General features: G+C 22.1%; 1 protein-coding gene across 1 annotated transcript in view; it reads left to right on the top strand.

Annotated features, from left to right (window-relative positions):
* LOC122506244 (cadherin-87A) overlaps positions 1-21,319 on the top strand; it is a 178,984-nt gene that overhangs the window by 78,113 nt on the left and 79,552 nt on the right. The window contains exon 2 of the mRNA XM_043618321.1: positions 9,774-9,832. Within this exon, the coding sequence (XP_043474256.1) occupies positions 9,774-9,832 (59 nt within the window). The remainder of the gene's footprint in view (positions 1-9,773; positions 9,833-21,319) is intronic.

Here is a 21,319-nt window from a genome sequence, read left to right on the forward strand (position 1 = left end):
TATAGTTTCGATTTTAACTTTTCAACGCGCATTTGCCCGCGCGCGGGATTTTCAATTACAAATGTCTTCACTTTCTACGAATTATAAATTAAATCTAACACACTTGATAAAGAAAAAGTCTATAGTGATATCTCTCGTATTTTAAAAAAACTTCTCTCTCCCTCTCTCTTCCTGGGGTAATATTTTCTTCCTCGTAAATGAAGTTCTCGTACATACATATATATATGTATAATTATCTCTCATAAGAATCTTTAGATAAAAAAGAAAGTAATTATAAATGAGCGTTTTCATTACGGAAACGAGCGCGCACAGATTATCATAAATCTTCAAAAAGTGGGTATTTTAAAAAAATTTAATTTCTTGCGACAAAAAATTATTATTATACTAACATATTATTATTCGTGAAATAATTTTAAAATCAATTAATTTTGTTTAATTTATTTAGATAAAATTATTTTGTTAATTATAGTTAATAATAACTTTGGGGAGGAAAAAAATTCGTAGGCGCGAAGAATCGAACCCCGGCTCTTGCTGTTGCGAGTCCGGTAGTAAAGCCACGAAGCCATGTCACTTGATAATGTTAATATTTCTTAAAAAAAATTTCGGTAATTACTTTCGATATTATTTTAATAAATTTCAATAACAATAAATTTTTATTAGAAAGAAATATTTTACTATTTTTCTTTATTGGTTTTTAAAAAAAAACAACAAAATAATTTCTCGAGTTTTTTTTCTTAACTGTATATTAACAGGGAGGTCACGAAAATTTTATTTTTTTCTGACTTTTCCCTGATTTCCAGACAGAATTTTTATTAAATTAAAAATTAAATAATAATATGTTTAATTTAATTTGACCGTGAATAAGCCAAGAATTTTATGCTAAACCGGAAATTTTTTCACCAAATTAAAAAAAGTTTTATTATTTTAATTTGTTTTTAAAAAATCGCTTTTTATTTCAATTTTTATAGATATTTATACTGTTTTCTAAATTTGAATTAGTTAAAAATATTTAATTTTTGATAGTAAAAAATCAGTCACTGATTCAAATTTAGTATGTAAATAAATTTAAAAAGTTATCGAATTAATAGAAATTTTGTGAAATTCAACTGAAAAATTAAATTTTTTAAAGAATTTCATTAGAAAATTTTTTAACAAATTGAATTTTCAAAGTATTTTAATTTAATAATTGATAAATAATTGAATTTTATAAAGAGTCACATTCTAATGTATTCATGTTTCTTGATGCGAAGATTTTTATAAACAAATAATTGAAAATTTTTGAAATAATTAAAATTTCTTTACATATTCTATTAAAAATAATTGAATTCTTTTAAAGAATTTTATTTAAACTTTTCGAAAATAATCAAGGGAAGTTAGTCACCGTAATTATAATTTTATTTTTAAAAATTTCTTCGCAATATTCAATTATTTTCAGAAGTAGTAAAATTCATTGCAGAATTTCAATCATTTTTAATGCAATTTTAATCGAATTCCTCGTGAAATGTAATTATTTTTGAAAATTTTATTAAAATTCGTCGAATGAATTCAATTATTTCTAGAAACTGTAAAAAAAAATTCTTCTCAAGAATTCAATTATTTCCATAAATAGCAAAATTCTTCAGATTTACTAAATTCTTTTAAATATTATTTTTAAACAAAATTCTTCGCAAAAATTCAATTATTTTCATAAATTTCCATAAAATTCTAAAAATACAATTGAATTATTTTTAATAGTAATAAAATTCTTCGCAAAAATTCAATTATGTTTAAAAATTTTTTTAAATTCTCCTCAAAATTTAAATTATTTTTATAAATAATTAAATTGTTCTCCACTATTTAATTATTTTCAAAAATTTTAATAAAATTCTACGTTTAAATTTAATTATTTTCATAAATAATAACATTCTTTTGAAGGATTCAATTACTTTCAAAAATAATAAAATTCTTTGCAGAAATTCAATTAGTGAAATTGAATAAATCAAATTTTCACTTATATTTATTATGAACAGACAAGATTATTTTAAAAAATTGAAGAAATTCTTTGTTTAATTCAATTATTTTTCAAATTTTTAATTAAAATTATTAGAAAAAACATTATTTTCAAAAAATTTATAGAAACACTCCTCAAAAGAATTTAATTATTCATAAAAATTCGAATAAAAATTTTGGAAAAAATTTGTAGTTTTATTTTTGTTCGAAATCAAATATAAATTTAAATTTAATGAGAAAAAAAAACCGGGAAAAATTATAGGACAAAGCTGGGAAAAAACCGGGAATTTCGTTGAATGAAAATAGTAGACACCCTGTTAATATTAATAATAAATAATTTTTCTTATAATTATTAATATTAAATATATTGGGACATTCCAAATTATCATATAAATAATTCTATTATTAATACAATAAATAGGGATTAATAAATAAGTAAACAATAGATAATTAATTTGTATAAAAATATATCTTAAAAACATTGTAAAAAATAATTTAAAAAAAGAAACGTCTTTCTTGGTAAGTAATTAAAGCAGGACAGAATGTTCTATAAGAGAACAAAAAAAATTAATTAATTAGCTTCACGTAAAAAGAATGAATTGGTATTAAATGTAGAGTCTCTCCCTCCCGCCCCCCTTCTCTCTCTTTTTCTCTATACTATTGTAGTTAATTATCTAATTATTCTTTTCCTACCTCTTCGCTCTAAATATGAATAATCCAATTAAATTTCATGAATCGATTTTGTTTATCAATTGAATTAGTTAATTACTGAAAATAGCATTATTCTCGAGGAATAAAGCTCCGTCGTGCTTACACTTTGATACAAGGGGGATGATATATTTTATCCTACTTTTAGTAATTTGCATAAAGCTCTTTATGACTATATATATATATACGTAGCATTTTATATATATGTATATATTCAAAAGAAAGGATCGATTAACACCGTTTTTGTTGCCTGGTAAACAATGCTAAAATTCCGAGAGCTATTTATCGTTTAATAATTTGAGAGAGAGGGGGGGGGAGGGGGAGGTTACTAATAATCCTACATACACTAGAGCTTTTTCAATTTGAGGTTTAATCGTTCTTGATTCATGACAGGATAAAAATGCACGCGCGGTAGAAAATATTTTCAACAGACTGGTCAAAAAGGAAAAAAAAGAAGAAAAAAAAATAAAAGAGAAAGAAATAAGAGAGAGAGAGAGAAAATAAAAAAAAGGTGAGATTTTATGAATGGTGACAAAATATAGACGTAATGCGCGCGACGTTGAGGTATACGAACATTCATTAGTAGAGCTTCGTTTAACTCTCAACTTATTTGAATTCGTGAAACTCGAAAGCCCACACCCTCCCTCCTCTCTCTATTACCATTACTTTTAATGCTATTCACAATTTTCTATTTTTTATGTAACTTCCATGTTGGTATTAAAAGCGTCGAGACGAGGATGGAATAAAAAATAAGGGAGAGAAGGAAAAATCACATTTAGTCGGAGACCCTGGCTTTAAAATGAATCTACTTTTTTTTTATCGGCAATAAACTTTTCTCCCAGTGTGACAATATTGAGCTTGAAAAAATACGTGAAAATTAATTTAACGAGATTGAATTCACCCCTTTTTTTTTATTTCTGTTACTGAGATTTCAAAATTTCTATTCTTTTGTTTTGTTGGGGGAAAAGAATTTTTTTTAAATGGAAAACAAATTTTTTTTATTTGTAAAAATTGGAATTTAGGGAAAATTTATAGGGATAGGAAAATTGGTGAGAGAATTTAAAAAATTTTAATTCAAATTTTTGTTGAAAACACAAAAAAAAAATTGAATTTTGAAGAAATTGCAAATAATTGCAGAAAATGGAATTATTTTTAAAAGTAATAAAATTCAATTGTGTTCAAAATTTAAAAAAAAATTATCGTCAAAATCAGAATTGTCCTTATGAATAGTAAAATTCTTCCCCAAAGTTCAATTATTTTTAAATCAATTTCAAATTCCCAAAAATAATACCCACACTTTTAATTATTTTCATAAATAATAAAAATTTCTCAGCAATTCAATTATTTACAAATTTTTTATAAATTCCTTCGCAATAATTCAATTATTTTCATAAAAAATAATTAAAAATTCTAGAAAATAATAATTGAATTGAAATGATAAAAATAATTTTGAATAAGTTACAGTAACAATATTCTTATAATACAAAACAATGATTTTAAAACTCGATGCTCTTTAATTAATTATAAAACATTCTTATAAGTTTTTGAATTTAAAAAGATTTGAATTTGAAATTTTTGAAATTCTCAATTCCTATGGAAAAATAATAATAATTAAATATTTTAAATATTTAAAGAAGAAATTATTGTTTTCGAATAATTTTACAATTAAAGATATTCGTAAATAAATTTAACAGAACATTTTTTTCAATAAAATTTTTTCCTTTATTTTCTAAAAATTCAAAAATTTTCAGTTTCATTTCCAATTAAATTTTCTAATTGACAAATATAATTTATAAACCTTTTTTTTATTTTTAAAAAACTTTGAGTTTTATTAAAACAATTGAAATTAAGAAACAGAATTGATGCAAATTATTTCCTTATAAAAATTGAGAATTTTCTGCAAAAATATTAAAAAAAACGGGAATATCTAATGTTTTTCTTCCTAAATGAAAAAAAAAATAAGTTTGTAAACAATATTGTTATTGAGAAATAAAAATTACGCATAAAATGATAATTGAATTCTGGGAAAGAATTTTATTATTAAAGAAAATAATTGAATTTTCGCAAAGAATTTAAATAAATTTTTTAAAAAATCATTGAATTTGTGAAACGTTATTCAAATTTTATTAAAAATAATTGAATTCTTGCAAAGAATTTTTTTTTTAAAGAAAATAATTGAATTTTTGCGAAGAATTTAATTAAAAATTTTAAAAATAATTGAATTTGTGAGACTTTTTTAAAATTGTATTGAAAATAATTGAATTCTTGCGAAGAATTTTTTTATTTAAGAAAATAATTGAATTTTTGCGAAGAATTTTTTTATTTAAGAAAATAATTGAATTTTTGCGAAGAATTTAATTAAAAATTTAAAAAATAAAAATTTATGCATAAAATGGGTATATTTCCTACTTCTTAATAAAAATTTTTTAACAATTAACAATTTTCTAGTTTTTTTTTATAAATAGAAAGGAGAATAATTTGCATAATAATTTAGATCAGTCAAACGAAATTTATTATAGAAGTGATCGATTTCTTCATGTTTTATAATAATTAAAGATGACCGAGTGATAAAATCATTATTTTATATTATAAGAATATTGATACAGTAACTTTTTTAAAATTATTTTCATCATTTCAAATCAATTATTATTGTCTACAATTTTTAATTATCTTTTATGAAAATAATTGAATTCCTTAAAAAAACATTTATTATTGATAAAAATAATTGAATTATTACGAAGGAATTTTTAGAAAATTTGTAAATAAATAATTGAATTGCTGAGGAATTTTTATTATTCATGAAAATAATTAAATGGGTACTATTTTTGGGAATTTGAAATTGATTTGAAAATAATTGAACTTTGGGAAAGAATTTCGTTATTTATAAAGATAATTGGGATTTTGACAAGATTTTTTTTTAAATTTTGAAAGATAATTGAATTTTATGCGAAGAATTTTATCACTCTTGAAAATAATGGAATTTATGGAATTATTTGTAATTTTTCTAAAATTGGATTTTTTTACTGAACAAAAATGTGAATTTCAAATTTTTAAATTCTATTATTTTTAAAATTGCTAATTTTACCCTAAAAAGTTAGCCGCGCGCTTGAGCGTTCGAATTGTTGCTAGTAAAATATTAAAATATGAAAAATACAAAATTGGTACAAAATTGGTAATTTTTGAAGCTAAATAGACATTTTTTAAATTAAAACTGACAATTTTAACCCAATTTTAATTATTACAATTTTTGGGAAAAATTAATTAAATTGAAAAGAATAGGTTTTTTAGTTTTTCCTTTTTACCTTTTGAAATGCAGAATACAATTGTTCTTTTACTCTTTAAATATCACGTATGTACACAATTGTGTTTTGTTATATAACCAATAGGTGAAAATTGATTACAGAAAATTTGAAGGCTTCGCGCTGGTCTTTAATTAAAATAACAAATCTATAAAAGTGAAAAAAAAGAACCAAACAATTGGAGAAAAAAAGAAAAACCAATAGAAAGGGCCTTGAAAAACAATCGAATTCGCTTGGTATACATTATATAGGGATGGAAAATACACTTTTGCGCTCGCGTTTTTGCATGGTCGATACTAAATTAAACGTTGGAAGGTCCAATAGCCCAGACGTATTAATTACAGTTTAAAGCGGGTTAGCGTTAGCACGGATTTACCGACTCCAGATAAGAGCCAATAGAGTTGGCAATTGAGATTTACCGCTTTCCCTTTGTATAGTCAATTGTAAAATCTGCTCTTTATAGAAATATTTTATTACATACACGTGAATTTTAATCTCTTGATTTTAATGAACTAGATTTTTTTCCCCCTTAAAATTATAGGTAGTAGTAGAAAATAAAATTTCTTGATTTTTCTCTTTAGCTGATAAATTATAAGTTTTTTTTTTCTTTTTTTTTGCTTGAGGGAAATAAAATCTCGAAAATGTTCTATTCCCTCGATAAGGATTGATAGCTATCGGAAAACCCCTCCTCTCTCAATAAATGTCAACCCCTGACAATTATTGTTTTGCAAAAACTATTTATAGCTCTTCGTTTTAAATAAATAAAGAATAATTTTTTTTATTTTTTATAACTTTAATTAATTTAAGGAACTTTTTATTTAAATTTAATTCATGAAATTATTATCCTTCTGAATAATTTGGAAAATAATATATTGAAAAGTTTTGAATAATTGAAATTTCATAAAATTGAATTGTAAACAAGTGGATTTCTGTTAGTTATTATTTACAATTTAAGACAATTGGTAATTTGATATCAATTTTGAGAGTAATTACTAATTAATGAGAGTAATTAATAATTTTGACTAATTATATATTTTTATATGCAAATGAGAATATAATGGTAATTGTTGTTTGAAAAATTTGTTCATTTATTCCTACGTAATATAATTATTTACTTGTACATACGTGCATGTATACATTGAGGAAAATTTCCTTATTCATATCGTATTACCAGTATGGTTAGAATTGGGTCAATCATTAAAGTAAAATAATAGTTTAATTAGCAGCAAAATAATTGCAGAATATTGCGGAGTTAATATTTATATGTATAGGTATAAATTTATCTATTTTCTATGACGTCAATTATTAATTTATTTCCATTGAATATTAGATGCTATTGGTGGAAACTTTATCTTCTGTATCACAATAATCTCTTTTGTTTCTTTAATAATTAATTCATTCATTCTTTATTTAATAATACGTAATTTATTTATTTGTTTAAATATAATAATTTTTATATTTATTATACAATTTTATATATATTACATAATTTTTTTCTCTCTCTTTTTAATTAGTAAATTTTAGTTATTTTTACTAATTTTAAAATTTTTTTTTATTTTGTTTTTTTTTTGAAGTAGTAAATTTTACTAATAAACAGTAATTTTTATACTAATTTTTTAGTAAAATTTACTAATTCAAAAACAAAAAGTCAGTCACTAATTTTTTTATTCCTTTTCTTTTTTTACTCTTAAATTAATAAAATCCCCTAAATCACCTAAAATCATAAATTTTTTTCTCTTTTCCCCTTATGTAAAAAAAAAAAAATTGTAAAAATTGTCATTTTTTGTAAGTTGGAAAAATTTTTAGTTATGTTTGAAGAAAAAATTTTTACTTTTCGCAAACTTTAGGAAAATTTTACTACTTTGAAACTTAAAAATCTATTTATATTATTTCCCAATTTTTTCATAAAAGGTAACAAATATAAAATAATTTTTACTTCTAAAAAAAATTCAAATTGTTTGAAATTTTTGACAAATTTTATATTAATTTCAGAACAAATTTTACTAAATTCAAAGTGTATTTTACTAATTTTCAATAAAATTTTCTACGAGAATTATAAAATTTATCCTGGAAAAATAACTATTACTATTTTTGAAATAAATTTTTCTAATTTTTATAAAAAAGAATTTTCTTTAAAAATAGTAAAAGTTATTCTGGAAATAACAAATTTTTAATATTAAACTTTACTATTTTTGAAAGAAATTTTTTCCAAGTATCAATTTAATTTAATATTATTTTATTTATTATTTAATTATTTAAATAGAATAATTTTTGTAAATTCATAAAATAATGTATTTTCAAAAATACAATTACATATTTATAGATAATTTTCAAAGATAAAAAAATAAAATTCTGTAAAATAAAAAATTTTACAAAATTACTTATTGTTTCAGTTCTTTAAAATTATTTTCAGGAATTCAAGTATATCTTCAAAAAATTCTAATCAATATTTTTCAAAAACCTAATTTTTCCAGAAATTCCAAATTAAATCTTTCAAATTTCAATCATTTTTGTAAAATAAATATTTAAATACTTATTATTTTTGTTGAAAACACTAAAAGAATCTAATTTTGGAAAAATTACAAATAATTGCAGAAATTCAATTATTTTCAAAAGTGATAAAATTCTTCTCATAAAATTCAATTATCTTTCAAATTAAAAAAAAAATCTTGTCAAAATCCCAATTATCTTTATAAATAACTAATTTCCCCAAAGTTCAATTATTTTCAAAACAATTTCAAACTTCCAAAAATAGTACTCATTTAATTATTTTCATAAATAATAAACATTTCTCAGCAATTCAATTATTTACAAAATTTTTTTATAAATTCCTTCGCAATAATTCAATTATTTTTATAAATAATAAAATTTTTTTTAAGGAATTCAATTATTTTCATAAAAAATAATTAAAAATTGTAGAAAATAATAATTGATTTGAAATTATGAAAATCATTTTCGGTCATCTTTAATTATTATAAAACATGAAGAAATCGATCACTTCGAGTCTTCGACTCAAAGCAATCGCTATCTTCATGTTTTATAAAAATATTCTTCTAATTAATTGAATTTAAAAAGATTTGAATTTGAATGTTTTGAAAAATTTCAATTCCTACGGAAAATAATATTTAAATATTTATTTAAAAAAAAAGTTATTGATGTTTTCGAATAATTTTTTACAATTAAAGAAATTCGTAAATAAATGTAACAGAACATTTTTTTGAGTCAAATTTTTTCCTTTATTTTCTAAAAATTTAAAAAGTTTCAATTTCATTTTCAATTAAAATTTGTAATTGACAAATAGAATAGAATATGTAATGTTTCTTTTCTAAAAGAAAAGAATGAGTTTCTGAACAATATTGTTATTGTGAAATGTAAATTATGCATAAAATGGAGATATATTTCCTATTTCTTAAAATCTTAATTATAATTTTTTAACAATTAACAATTTTCTATTTTTTATAAATAAAAAGGAGAAAAATTTGCATAATTTAAATCAGTCAAACGAAATTTGTTATAGAAAAGAGCATATAAAAAAATTTATTTGTTAATAATAATTTTTTTATATTTTCTAATTTCAAATATTATTTCATTATAGATAATGATAAAATACCTGCATTTTTTCTATCTGTCAAACAATATTTTTTGAAGAAAAAAAAAACAGAAGCATACACAAAAACTAACTTTAAACTGCGAACAGAATGAATGAAAGAATACGAAGATTAATATAGTTAATAATTTTTTGTTGAAATGTAATTTTATTTTTTTTTTTGTTGGCAGATTGAACTCAAAATGGAGAATTGCAATTGTAACAGCCTGGTTGTTGGCCACGTGTGCTGGTAAGTACCTGCAAATATTCTTCTCTATAACATTGCGAAACATTATCCTCCTTCATCTCCTCCAGTATTCATTTCTGTTCTCTACGAGTTTCCTACCTAATTCAAATAGCTTTGTAACTTTACTATATATATATATATATATATATTTCTGTTAATATATATCGCACAATCTGCCATATTCACTCCAGACACAGTTGGGAAATTCTCTCATTTGTCCGAGACAAATGAATGTACGTATATGAAGAAAGATTTATTTTTTTTTTCAAATTGTCTGATTCTGTAAAGTTGAAAAATTTTTTCATATAAATATAATGCAAAAATGTCACGGTATATTTTACAAAATTAGAAATTTCATGTCAGCTATAAAATATATAAAATCTAAAGGATTAAATTTTCAAAATTTTGATAAATCTTTAAAAACTTGATTTAAATTTGCAATTGCATATTGATTTGACCATTCATTCATTCATTCAAATGAATATTTAATTACAAATTTAAATAAATGAATAAGGAAGAATTCGTAAATAACTAATTTAGGAGAAAATAATGAAACCTTTTGTTAAATAGTTAAATAGATATTGTATCGGAAGGATTCTGTCAGACTGAACTCGAATTTTACTATACTTGTATCCGAATAGAAGGAATTTGTAAAATTTGATGCATAATTCACATATTTTGTAAATGTGTTAAATTCGTTTTTGTCTGACTATTTATTGATTTATACTACTACTGATAGGAGATTTGTGGAAATTTCAATATTTACTCAAATTTCAATTTTTTTTATAAAATTTAAACTACTAATTATGTGAATAAATAGAAATGTTATTGTTGTCTGACTGCAAATTGTTTCTACTACTGATTTTTTAAATTTTAGATTAATATGCTTTGCTTGACAAAAACTGTTCGTACTACTGAAAAATCACTTGAATGTCAAAAGTCTGACTGTAAATTGTTTGTACTACTGATTTGAAAAGCTATCAGAAATTATTTAGGCCTTGTCTGACACAAACTATCGTTTACTACTGGAAAAATTACTTAAAATTCAAAAGTCTGACGGAACATACTGATTTTGAAAATTACCATTATTTTTATACAGTTTCTATGAACGAAAATTTTTTTAACTACTGCTTTTTACTATTACTTACTACTAGAGACTATTTTCTACAACTTTAAATAGTCTGACTAAAAGTGGCTCTTACTACTGAAAAAGTTACTTGTATTTTGAAAATTATGACTGAAAATTGTTTATACCACTGACTTTGAAAAATTACCATTAGTTAATTACCTCTTGTCTGACTGTAATTGACTCTTACTACTGAAACTAAAATTAAAAATATTCAAATTTCTTACTATTGTGACTAGAATTTATAAAAATTTGAAAAGGCTGACTATAATATTTGTTAATACTACTTATTATAAAAATTACCAAAATTAAAAAATTTATTTTATCAGTAGAAAGCAGCGATTTTATTCAGACTATATTTTTAATAATTGTTTCTACTACTGATTTTGAAATTTTTAATTCGATTAATAAATTCCGTCTGACCGAAACTGTTTGTACTACTGATTTTGAAAATTTTTATTAGTTCGATAAATTTTGTCTAACCCAAACTGTTTGTACTACTGAAAAGATATGTTCAATTTTATTTATTTTATCAGTAGAATGAATCGATTTTAGTCAGACTTTTAAACATTATTACTAGTAGTAAGAGACTGTTACTGTCGAACAAGCTTATAAATCAAATTTCTTAAAATTTAGAAGTCCTACTACACAAAAGTCTGACTAACATTTACCTGTACTACTTGCTTTCAAAATTCGATATTCAATTCTTCCACTTTTCTCTTCGCTATTTAAAATATTTTTCTATCACATCCTAAGAAACTATTCTTCAACATTTTTTTTTCTTTTATCCGAACAGTTTGTTAAAATTAATTTTCCTGTTTATAAGGATAATGTAGAAAAGTTTTCCTCTTTCGAAATATAAGGTAATTCAATATTTTCCATTCTTTTTCTCTTCTCGCTATTGAGACACACGAGCGAGGACTCAGTTTCTTGTGTACAGTTTTCTTTTTCTTTTTCTTTTCTATTTTCTTTCTTTTTTTTTATCTTATTTTCTCCTTTTTTTTCATCTCTTTTTTATCTTTCTTCTTGTCTCCTCTCTGTATCCGAAGTCGGAGATTTAAACCGTGAATCGCCAAAACGAGCTCTTAAACATCTACTGAATACGGGCAGAGTAGATGGATGTAAGAGGGTAAAGGGTGGTTTCCTGTTCCTAGAAAAGAAAACCGGAAGGTTCGTTTCTAGAGCTTGCCGTATCTCGAAGTAACTAAAAAAAAAGGAGAAAAATAATAAAAGAGGAGCAGAAAAAAAAGATGAATAAAAAAAGATCTCGAGCTCATCTTTTTTTCTCCTTTTTTGCTCATTTATGAAAAGCTAAACTTAAAACGAAGAGTATATAAATTCGCTATTCTTTTTTTGATATAAATATATATATAGAGAGAGAATAATATGATGAAAACTTAAAATATCTCTCGTGCAGAAATTTGAGGGATTCATTTTTCTACAAGTACAACGAATCATTTATAATGAAATTTGCAATAACTCTTGTGGGTTTTCATTTTTGGAATAACAAAATTAAATTTGAAGAAAATCTTATAAATGCAGGTTTTGCTATAATTATATCAATTTTAAATTTATTTCACGGGTCAACGAGCTTTTGTAATTTAATTTAATTATAAAATATTCTATTAATTTTATAAATAATTATAAATGTTTCAAAATAGATATGTGAAGCGAAACATAAGCTGAAATGAAAAAAGTAATATTAAAATAAAGCAGGGGTGAGAGAAAAATTTATTTTTGGTTTTTCTCTTATTTATAGACAGAATTTTAACTTTTCGCTTGAACCTAATAAAAACATATTCTGATACACTTTAAAAATGATTAAATACAAAAAAAAATTTTAATTCATTTATTTGTGAATATTTTTGTTTTGGAAATTTTTGAGTCACAGTTTTTCTAAGGATGGCAAATTGAGATAAAAAACGAATCAAAATGTTGCTTCGCAATACTTTTTATTCGTTATTTGTCTCAATTTGATATCTTCAGAAAAACTGTGAGTTAAATATGGTTTGTCTGACCGTAACTGTTTGTACTACTGATTTTGAAAATTTTAATTAGTAATTCATTTTGTCTGCCCGAAACTATTTCTCCTACTGAAAACATTATTTGAATTTCCAAAGTCTGACTGTAAATTTTTAGTACTACTGATTTTGAAAATTATTAGGAATGTAATCTATCTTGTCTGACTAAAGCCATTGTTTACTACTTACAAAAAGTTACTTGAATTTCAAGTAGTATGACTAAAATTTGTTTATACTACTGATTTTTAAAATTACCATTAGTGTTATACAGTTTGTCTGGACAAAATTGGCTGTACTACTGGCATAAATTATTTTCATTTAATTAGTCTCACTAAAAGTGTCTCTTACTGCTGAAAAAGTTACTTGCATTTTGAAAATTATGACTGAAAATTGTTTATACTACTGATTTTTAAAATTACAATTAACATGCATTGTCTGACTGAAAACTGCTTATACTACTGATTTTTAAAATGACAATTAATATGTATTGTCTGACTAAAAACTGCTTATACTACTGATTTTTAAAATTACAATTAACATGCATTGTCTGACTGAAAACTGCTTATACTACTGATTTTTAAAATTACAATTAATATGTATTGTCTGACTAAAAATTGCTTATACTACTGATTTTTTTAAAATAAAAATTAATATGTATTGTCTGACTGAAAACTGCTTACACTACTGATTATAAAAAACGTACCAGCTACTGTCTGACTGAAACTATCTTTTACTACTGAAAAGACAGTTACTTTTTTAAATTTATATTCCATTTTTATTTATTTTATCAGTAGAAAGCAACGATTTTAGTCAGACTATATTTTTAATAATTGTTTCTACTACTGATTTTGAAATTTTTAATTCGATTAATAAATTCCGTCTGACCAAAACTGTTTGTACTACTTATTTTAAAAAATTAATTAGTTGAATAGATGTTGTCTGACCGAAACTGTTTCCACTACTGATTTTGAAAATTTTAATTAGTTCAATAAATTTTGTCTGACCGAAACTGTTTCTACTACTTATTTTGAAAACTTTAATTAGTTGAATAGATGTTGTCTGAACGAAACTGTTTTTTACTACTGATTTTGAAAATTTTAATTAGTTAAATAAATTTTGTTTGACCGAAACTGTTTGTACTACTGAAAAGATTAGTTAAATTTCGAAAGACAACAAATTTTTTCTATTAAATTTGAAAAATTTTATTAGTTTAATAAATTTTGTCTGACTGAAACTGTTTATACTACTGAAAAGATAAGTTGAATTTTTAAAGAGTGCAAAATTTTTCTAACTTTGAAATTTTTTATTATTTTAATAAATTTTGTCTGACCGAAGTTGTGTCTACTACTTAAAAAAATTAATTGAATTTCGAAAGACTGCAAATTGTTTCTAATACTGATTTTGAAAATTTTTATTACTTGAATGAATTTTGTCTGAACGAAACTGCTTCTACTATACTGATTCTGAAATTTTTAATTAGTTTAATAAATTCTGTCTGACCGAATCTATTTGTACTACTGGAAAAATTACTCCAATTTCAAAAGTCTAACAGCAAATTGTCTATACCACTGATTTTCAAAATTATCAGAAATCTAAAATATTTAGAAAAGTTTGTCCTTTCTTTTTTTAGTAAAAACTTTCTTTTTTTCTTTTTTCTCCCCTTCTTTATATGTAAAAAAAATTTCTATGCAAATATATTTGACACGTGTAGAATAAGAAATGCAATTTCGAAAATTTTATACATATAAATAAAAGTTTCTTCACCACTTGTGAAGAAATATATATATATATACCTACATATATATTTATATCGAGGGAGAGAGTAACTTGCAAATAAGATTTTTAAACCCTAATGCTATTTAAGCATTCTCTAAAGATAAAATCCGATATAAAACGGCTCCGGGTTCTTCGTCACTTTCGCGGTTATTACTTCGTAAGCTTCGATAAGCTTCGTGATCGATAGAGGGGACATCTTACTCTCTCTCTCTTTCTCTCTTTTTTTTCTCCGGGGCTAATGCTGGACGTGCAGAATTGAAGTCTTAGATATGCTTCGATTCTTTGCGCAAAAATTTTTCCGTCAATATTTAAACAAAAAAAAAAAAAAAAAAAGAATTACTCTTCCGTTCCTTGTAAAAATATTTCTTAGGGAGAAATTACTTTCTTCTCTCCCTCTTTCCCCTTTGCGAAAATATTACTGTATCTCCCCCCACCTCTTTGTGAAAATATTTATTAGGCAAAAAAATTATTTTCTTCTTTCCCCCTATTTTTTACAAAAATATTTGTTAGAAAAAAAATTACTTGTCCTCTCCCCTCCTATTTTTAAAATTATTTATTAGAACAAAAATTACTTGTCCTTTCCCCTCCCCTTTTTTTCAAAAATATTTCTTTAAAAAAATTACTTTCTCTCACACTCTGACACTTTTTTGCAAAAATATTTCTTGGAGAAAAAATTACTATTTTCTTATTCAAAAAAAAAAAAAAAAAATCAAAGCGATATATTATAAATTGCCTTGATGTTGAAAAGATATTTCACAGTAGTAGGTAAATCGACTCGCTTCACGGAATATGCATCCCGGATGTACCCCACGACGTATGAGAAAAAGAACTCTTGTGAAAGAAAGAAAAAAAAAAGGAATAAAAGAAAGAAAGGAGAAAAAAAAATAAAGTGGAGAAACGAGTTTAAATTGCCGGAGATTTTTCTTTTCAAATAATCCCAGAATTGTTACCGGCGAAATTTTCAGGAATTTCCTTCCCCCGCCCTCCTTTCTCCCATCAGATATACGCCATTTTGAAAGTCACTTATTTGATTTTATTTTTAAACTTGTTATTTGGATTGGATTTTGGTTTTTTGTTTTTTGTTATTTTACCTCCAGTTTTGGTATATATATAGCTATTTACTCTCTAAATTTTAATTAGTAAAAATATTTATTAATTTGAATTAGGTAGTGACTGACTTTTTGATTTTAATTTTTAAGTTATTAAATTTTACTAATATTTTATTTAAACTAAATTTTTTAAATTAAAATTAAGTTACAAAAAAGAGTATTTTATTTAAAATCTGAAATTTTGAATTTGAAGAAATTCTGAATTTTCTGCTCATTTCTATCTATTTTTTCTTTATACTAATTTCTGGATAAATTTTACTATTTATTTACTATTTATTTACTTTTGTAAATTATTTTGTCTTTTTAGTCAAAATTCATTTCAGAAATGATAAATATAAATAGTCATACTGTAGAATGAAAAAATTTTAGTCAATTTTGATTTTACCTTTCGTAAATAATAATAATAATAATTATATTGAAAAAAAGTAAATTTGTCATTTCAAATTACAAGAAGGTTGAGAAAAATAAGTATTTTAAAAAGAATGGTTTAAAGTAAAATTAAAAAATTAGAATTTACATTTACATTAAGTGCATATTAATGTTCCTTAAAAGCTTTTTTTTAAAAAATTCATTAGAATTCTATAAAGTGGCGACTGTATTTACCTTAAAATGTGAAAATAAATTATTAACTGTTTTTCTTAATGGAAAATTTAAATATTAATCGATATTTTTTTATTATTAATTTTATATTTTATCTTCCGTGAACAAAAGTACTGGGTCATTTATTCCCGAATTTAGAATTATTAATACCTAATTAATTCTTTAATGAATAAAAAATTTTTAAATTACACTTTTATTATTTAAATTAAGAAAGCTTTTTTTTTATTTAAACTAATTTTTCCTTTCATTCCATTAAAAATAAAATTTCTTTTTTAAAACTTGTTTGAACAGACGGATGTATCGATTATTCTTTAAAAATTTCTTTAACACATTAGGAATTTATAAACTAATTTTCAAAGCGCAGTTTCATTAAATGCTTTTAATTTTAATCATTTAATTTTAATTTAAGATGAAAAAATTATACTTTTTTTACTAGGATTGTGTAATAAACGGTAAAATTATTTTTTACATTAAAGAATAATAATTAATTATAATATATAATATTAAAATTAAATTCAATTGAATTAAATTAAATATATAATATAATATTAAAATTAGAATAAAATTACTTAAATTAGTAAAATTAGAACTTAGAATTAGTAAATTTTGCTAATATTCATTTTCACTCTCTAAATTTGAATTAGTAAAAATATATTTACTAATTTGAATTAGTGACTGACTTTTTTCAAATTAGTAAATTTTAGTATTGAATATTTCTGCTAATTTATTAGTAAAATTTAGTAATTCAAGAGCAAAAAAAATCTCTTAAATTAGTATTAGAACTTAGAATTAGTAAATTTTGATAATAAATAGTAATTTCTACTAATTTATTAGTAAAATTTACTAATTGGAAAGCAAAAATTAATTATTAATTTAATAAATTAACTAATTCAAATTTGGAGAGTAGTAATTAACAAAACGTTATCGAATATACAAGAGATTAATAGTTTTTTTTTTTATTTAAATTAAATTTTCTCTGTAGAAAAAAAATTGATTACAAAGAAACTTTTTCTCTTGAAATGCAAATTTTTTTTTTCTTCACCATAAAGAGAATAACATTCAGTGCATGATGTGATGGATATATAACTATATATATGATTTCAATTTCAATTCTATCAACACAAACTAGTTTTAGAAATGACAAATTTTCACTTTTGACTGAATTTAATTTTCTCTGTCTCTCTATCTTTCGCTCTTTCTATCTCTTCTGCTTTTTGTCTTCACTCTGTCAGTAGGAAACTCACACAAGTGTCCATATAACAAGCACCGTTATCCTTGTAACGTGACATTAATAATTAATTGAATACTCTCTTCCACGGGAGATGGATTCTGACTGTTTCTGCGGTTAGATAAATTTATATAGATATACATTATACAATGATAGTGAATTTCATGCATCTTGAGTAGTTTAATTACTGCATCTGTTCGCAAGCCTCAACCATCTCTCTATATATATATATATGTATATACAGATTTGGAATTACGTTTGAATCTCTTCATTTATCAAGAATATTCAGCTTCATCATGATTATTAATACAATATTTGCAAATTGAAAAAAATTATTTTAGAATTTTAGAAATTTTTTGAATCTATTTAATTTTTTGTAATTTTATCACAGTTTTTTCTGAGGATATCGCAAATTGCGATAAAAAAAAGTATCAAAATTGATTGTATATAATAAAATATTTGCAAATTGAAAAAAATTCTTCATAAATTCTAGAAATTTTTTGAATTCGGTCAGACATAATTTATTAAACTAATTAAAGTTTTTAGAATTAGTAGTGCAAACAGTTTCGGTCAGACAAAATTTATTAGACTAAGAAAAATTTTCAAAATTATAAGTAGAAAAAATTTGGTCCTTCGAAATTTAACTTATCTTTTCAGTATGACAAACAGTTCCGGTCAGACAAAATTTATTGAACTAATTGAAATTTTCAAAATCAGTAGTAGAAACAGTTTCGGTCAGACAAAATTGATTGAACTAATTACAAGTTTCAGAATCAGTAGTATAAGCAGTTTTGGTCAGACAACATTTATTTAACTAATTAAAATTTTCGAAATAAGTAGTAGAAACAATAAGGAGACTTTCAAAATTCAACTAATTTTTTCAGTAGTACAAACAGTTTCGGTCAGACGGAATTTATTAATCGAATTAAAAATTTCAAAATCAGTAGTAGAAACAATTATTAAAAATAAAGTCTGACTAAAATCGCTGTTTTCTACTGATAAAATAAATAAAAATTGAATATAAATTTTAAAAAATAACTTTCTTTTCAGTAGTAAAAGCTAGTTTCAGTCAGACAGCAGTTAAATTGAAAGAAATTCTTTATAAATTCTAGAAATTTTTTTAATCTTTTAAATTTTTTTTAATTTTCTATCAGTCTTCCTGAAGTTTGATAAATTTTTAATTCCGTTTATTGAATTCTTTGTGTCTTTAAAATTTTTATATTGAAAATCATTGAATTCTTGCAAAGAATTTTATCAAAAAATTTGAGAATAGGTAATTAAATTTTTCTTCTAAGAATTTTATGACATCATGAAAATAATCTAATTCTTGACAAAAATTTTATTCAAATTTTTAGAAATCATCATTAAATTCTTTTGAAAAATTTCTTTCAATTTTTTTTAAATAATGGAATTTTTTTAATAATTTTAATTGAAAATTTTTACAGTTATTGAATTTTATAAACTATTTCTTTTAAGTTTTTAAAATAATAGTGTTTCTTAAAAATTGAAATTAAGCAATTAAATTTATTGAATTTTATTAAAATTTTTGGAAAATACCTAATTAAATTCTTCTCAGGATTTTATTACAATTTTCTAAAATAATTTAATTAATTTATGGGATTTTATTAAAATACAAAAAATAATTTAATTCTTTCGAAAAATTTTATTAAAAATTTAAAAATAAATTGAACTGTTTCGAAGGAATTATAAAAATTTTAGAAAATAATTAAATTTTTTCGTGAAATTTGATTGAAAATAAATAAATTTTTACCAAGATTTTACTATTTAAAAAAATAATTAAATTGTTTCAAAGGATTTATTAAAATTTTTAAAAATAATTGAATATTTGCAAAGAATTTTTCTATTTATTAAAATAATTGAATTATTTTAAAAGATTTATTAAAATTTTTAAAAATAATTGAATTCTTTTAAAAAATTGTATAACTAATTAGGAATAAAATTAAAAACTTTCGTGAAATATTATTGAAAATAACTGAATTTTTGCAAAGATTTTAGTATTCAAAAAAATAATTGAATTGTTTCGAAGGATTTTTTATAATTTTAGAAAATAATTGAATTCTTTTGAAAAATTTTATAATAAATTAAGAAAAAAAATGCAATTCTTTCGTGAAATTTTATTGAAAATAATTAAATTTTTTCAAAGATTTTACTATTAAAAAAAGTTATTATATTGAAAGATTTATTAAAAATTTTAAAAAAAACTGAATTCCTTCACGAAATGTTTTTAAAATTGTATTAAAAACATTAATGAATTTTTGCAAAGAATTTTACTATATTTATAAGAATAATTCAATTGTTTCGAAGGATTTATTAAAATTTTAGAATATAATTGAATTCTTTCGTGAAATTTTATTAAAAACTGGTAAAAAATTAAATTTTGGCAAAAATGTTGTACTTAATAAGTGGATTTTGTAAATTTTTATTATGAAATTATTTAAAAATTTATATTTGAAATTAAAAAATTTTATAATTTGCATAATAATAAAAGATTGTTTAAATTTTCCCAGAATTTTACACGAAACAGTATTGAGTTCAATTATTTTCAAGAGTGATAAAATTCTTCTCAAAAAATTCAATTATCTTTCAAATTTAAAAAAAATTCTCGCCAAAATCCCAATGATCTGTATAAATAACAAAATTCTTCCCCGAAATTCAATTATTTTCAAATCAATTTCAAATTTCCAAAAATAGTACCCATTAATTAAATTATAATTTCATAAATAATAAAAATTTCTCAGCAATTCAATTAATTACTAATTTTTTATAAATTCCTTCGCAATAATTCAATTATTTTTATAAATAATAAAATTTTTTTTAAGGAATTCAATTATTTTCATAAAAAATAATTAAAAATTGTAGAAAATAATAATTGATTTGAAATGATGAAAATAATTTTCAAAAAGTTACTGTAATAATATTCTTATAATATAAAACAATGATTTTATCACTAGGTCATCTTTAATTATTATAAAACATGAAGAAATCGATCACTCCGAGTCTTCGACTCGGAGCAATTGCTATCTTCATGTTTTATAAAAATATTCTTCTAATTTATTAAATTTAAAAAGATTTAAATTTGAAATTTTTGAAATTCGCTTAATTCCTATGAAAAAATAATATTGATTAAATATTTATTTTAAAAAAAAGTTATTGATCTTTTCGAATAATTTAACAATATTAAAGAAAATCGTAAATGTAACAGAACATTTTTTTGAGTAAAATTTATTTCTTTTATTTTCTAAAAATTTAAAAAGTTTCAATTAAATTTTCAATTAGAATTTGTAATTAACAAATAGAATAGAATATGTAATATTTCTTTTCCAAAAGAAACGAATGAGTTTCTGAACAATATTGTTGTTGATACAACATAATATTCCATGATATAATAATAAAAAATAAAGAACATTTATTTGCAGCAATAAAAGAACGCCAATAAACCGATAAATAAAATAAAAAAATTTAAAAATGTTTGAAAAAAAGCAAATTCAGTTTGAAATATTCAGTCTTTTTTCCTCAAGTACACAAACGTTTGTATGCCTTTTAAAAGGATTTTACTTGAATAGTTGGTATATTGTATTTTCATTTTCTCAATATACTTGTGATTGTTCG

This window comes from Leptopilina heterotoma, unplaced genomic scaffold (assembly GCF_015476425.1).
Source record: "Leptopilina heterotoma isolate Lh14 unplaced genomic scaffold, ASM1547642v1 Lhet_4, whole genome shotgun sequence".
In the NCBI taxonomy this organism is placed as follows: Eukaryota; Metazoa; Arthropoda; class Insecta; order Hymenoptera; family Figitidae; genus Leptopilina; species Leptopilina heterotoma.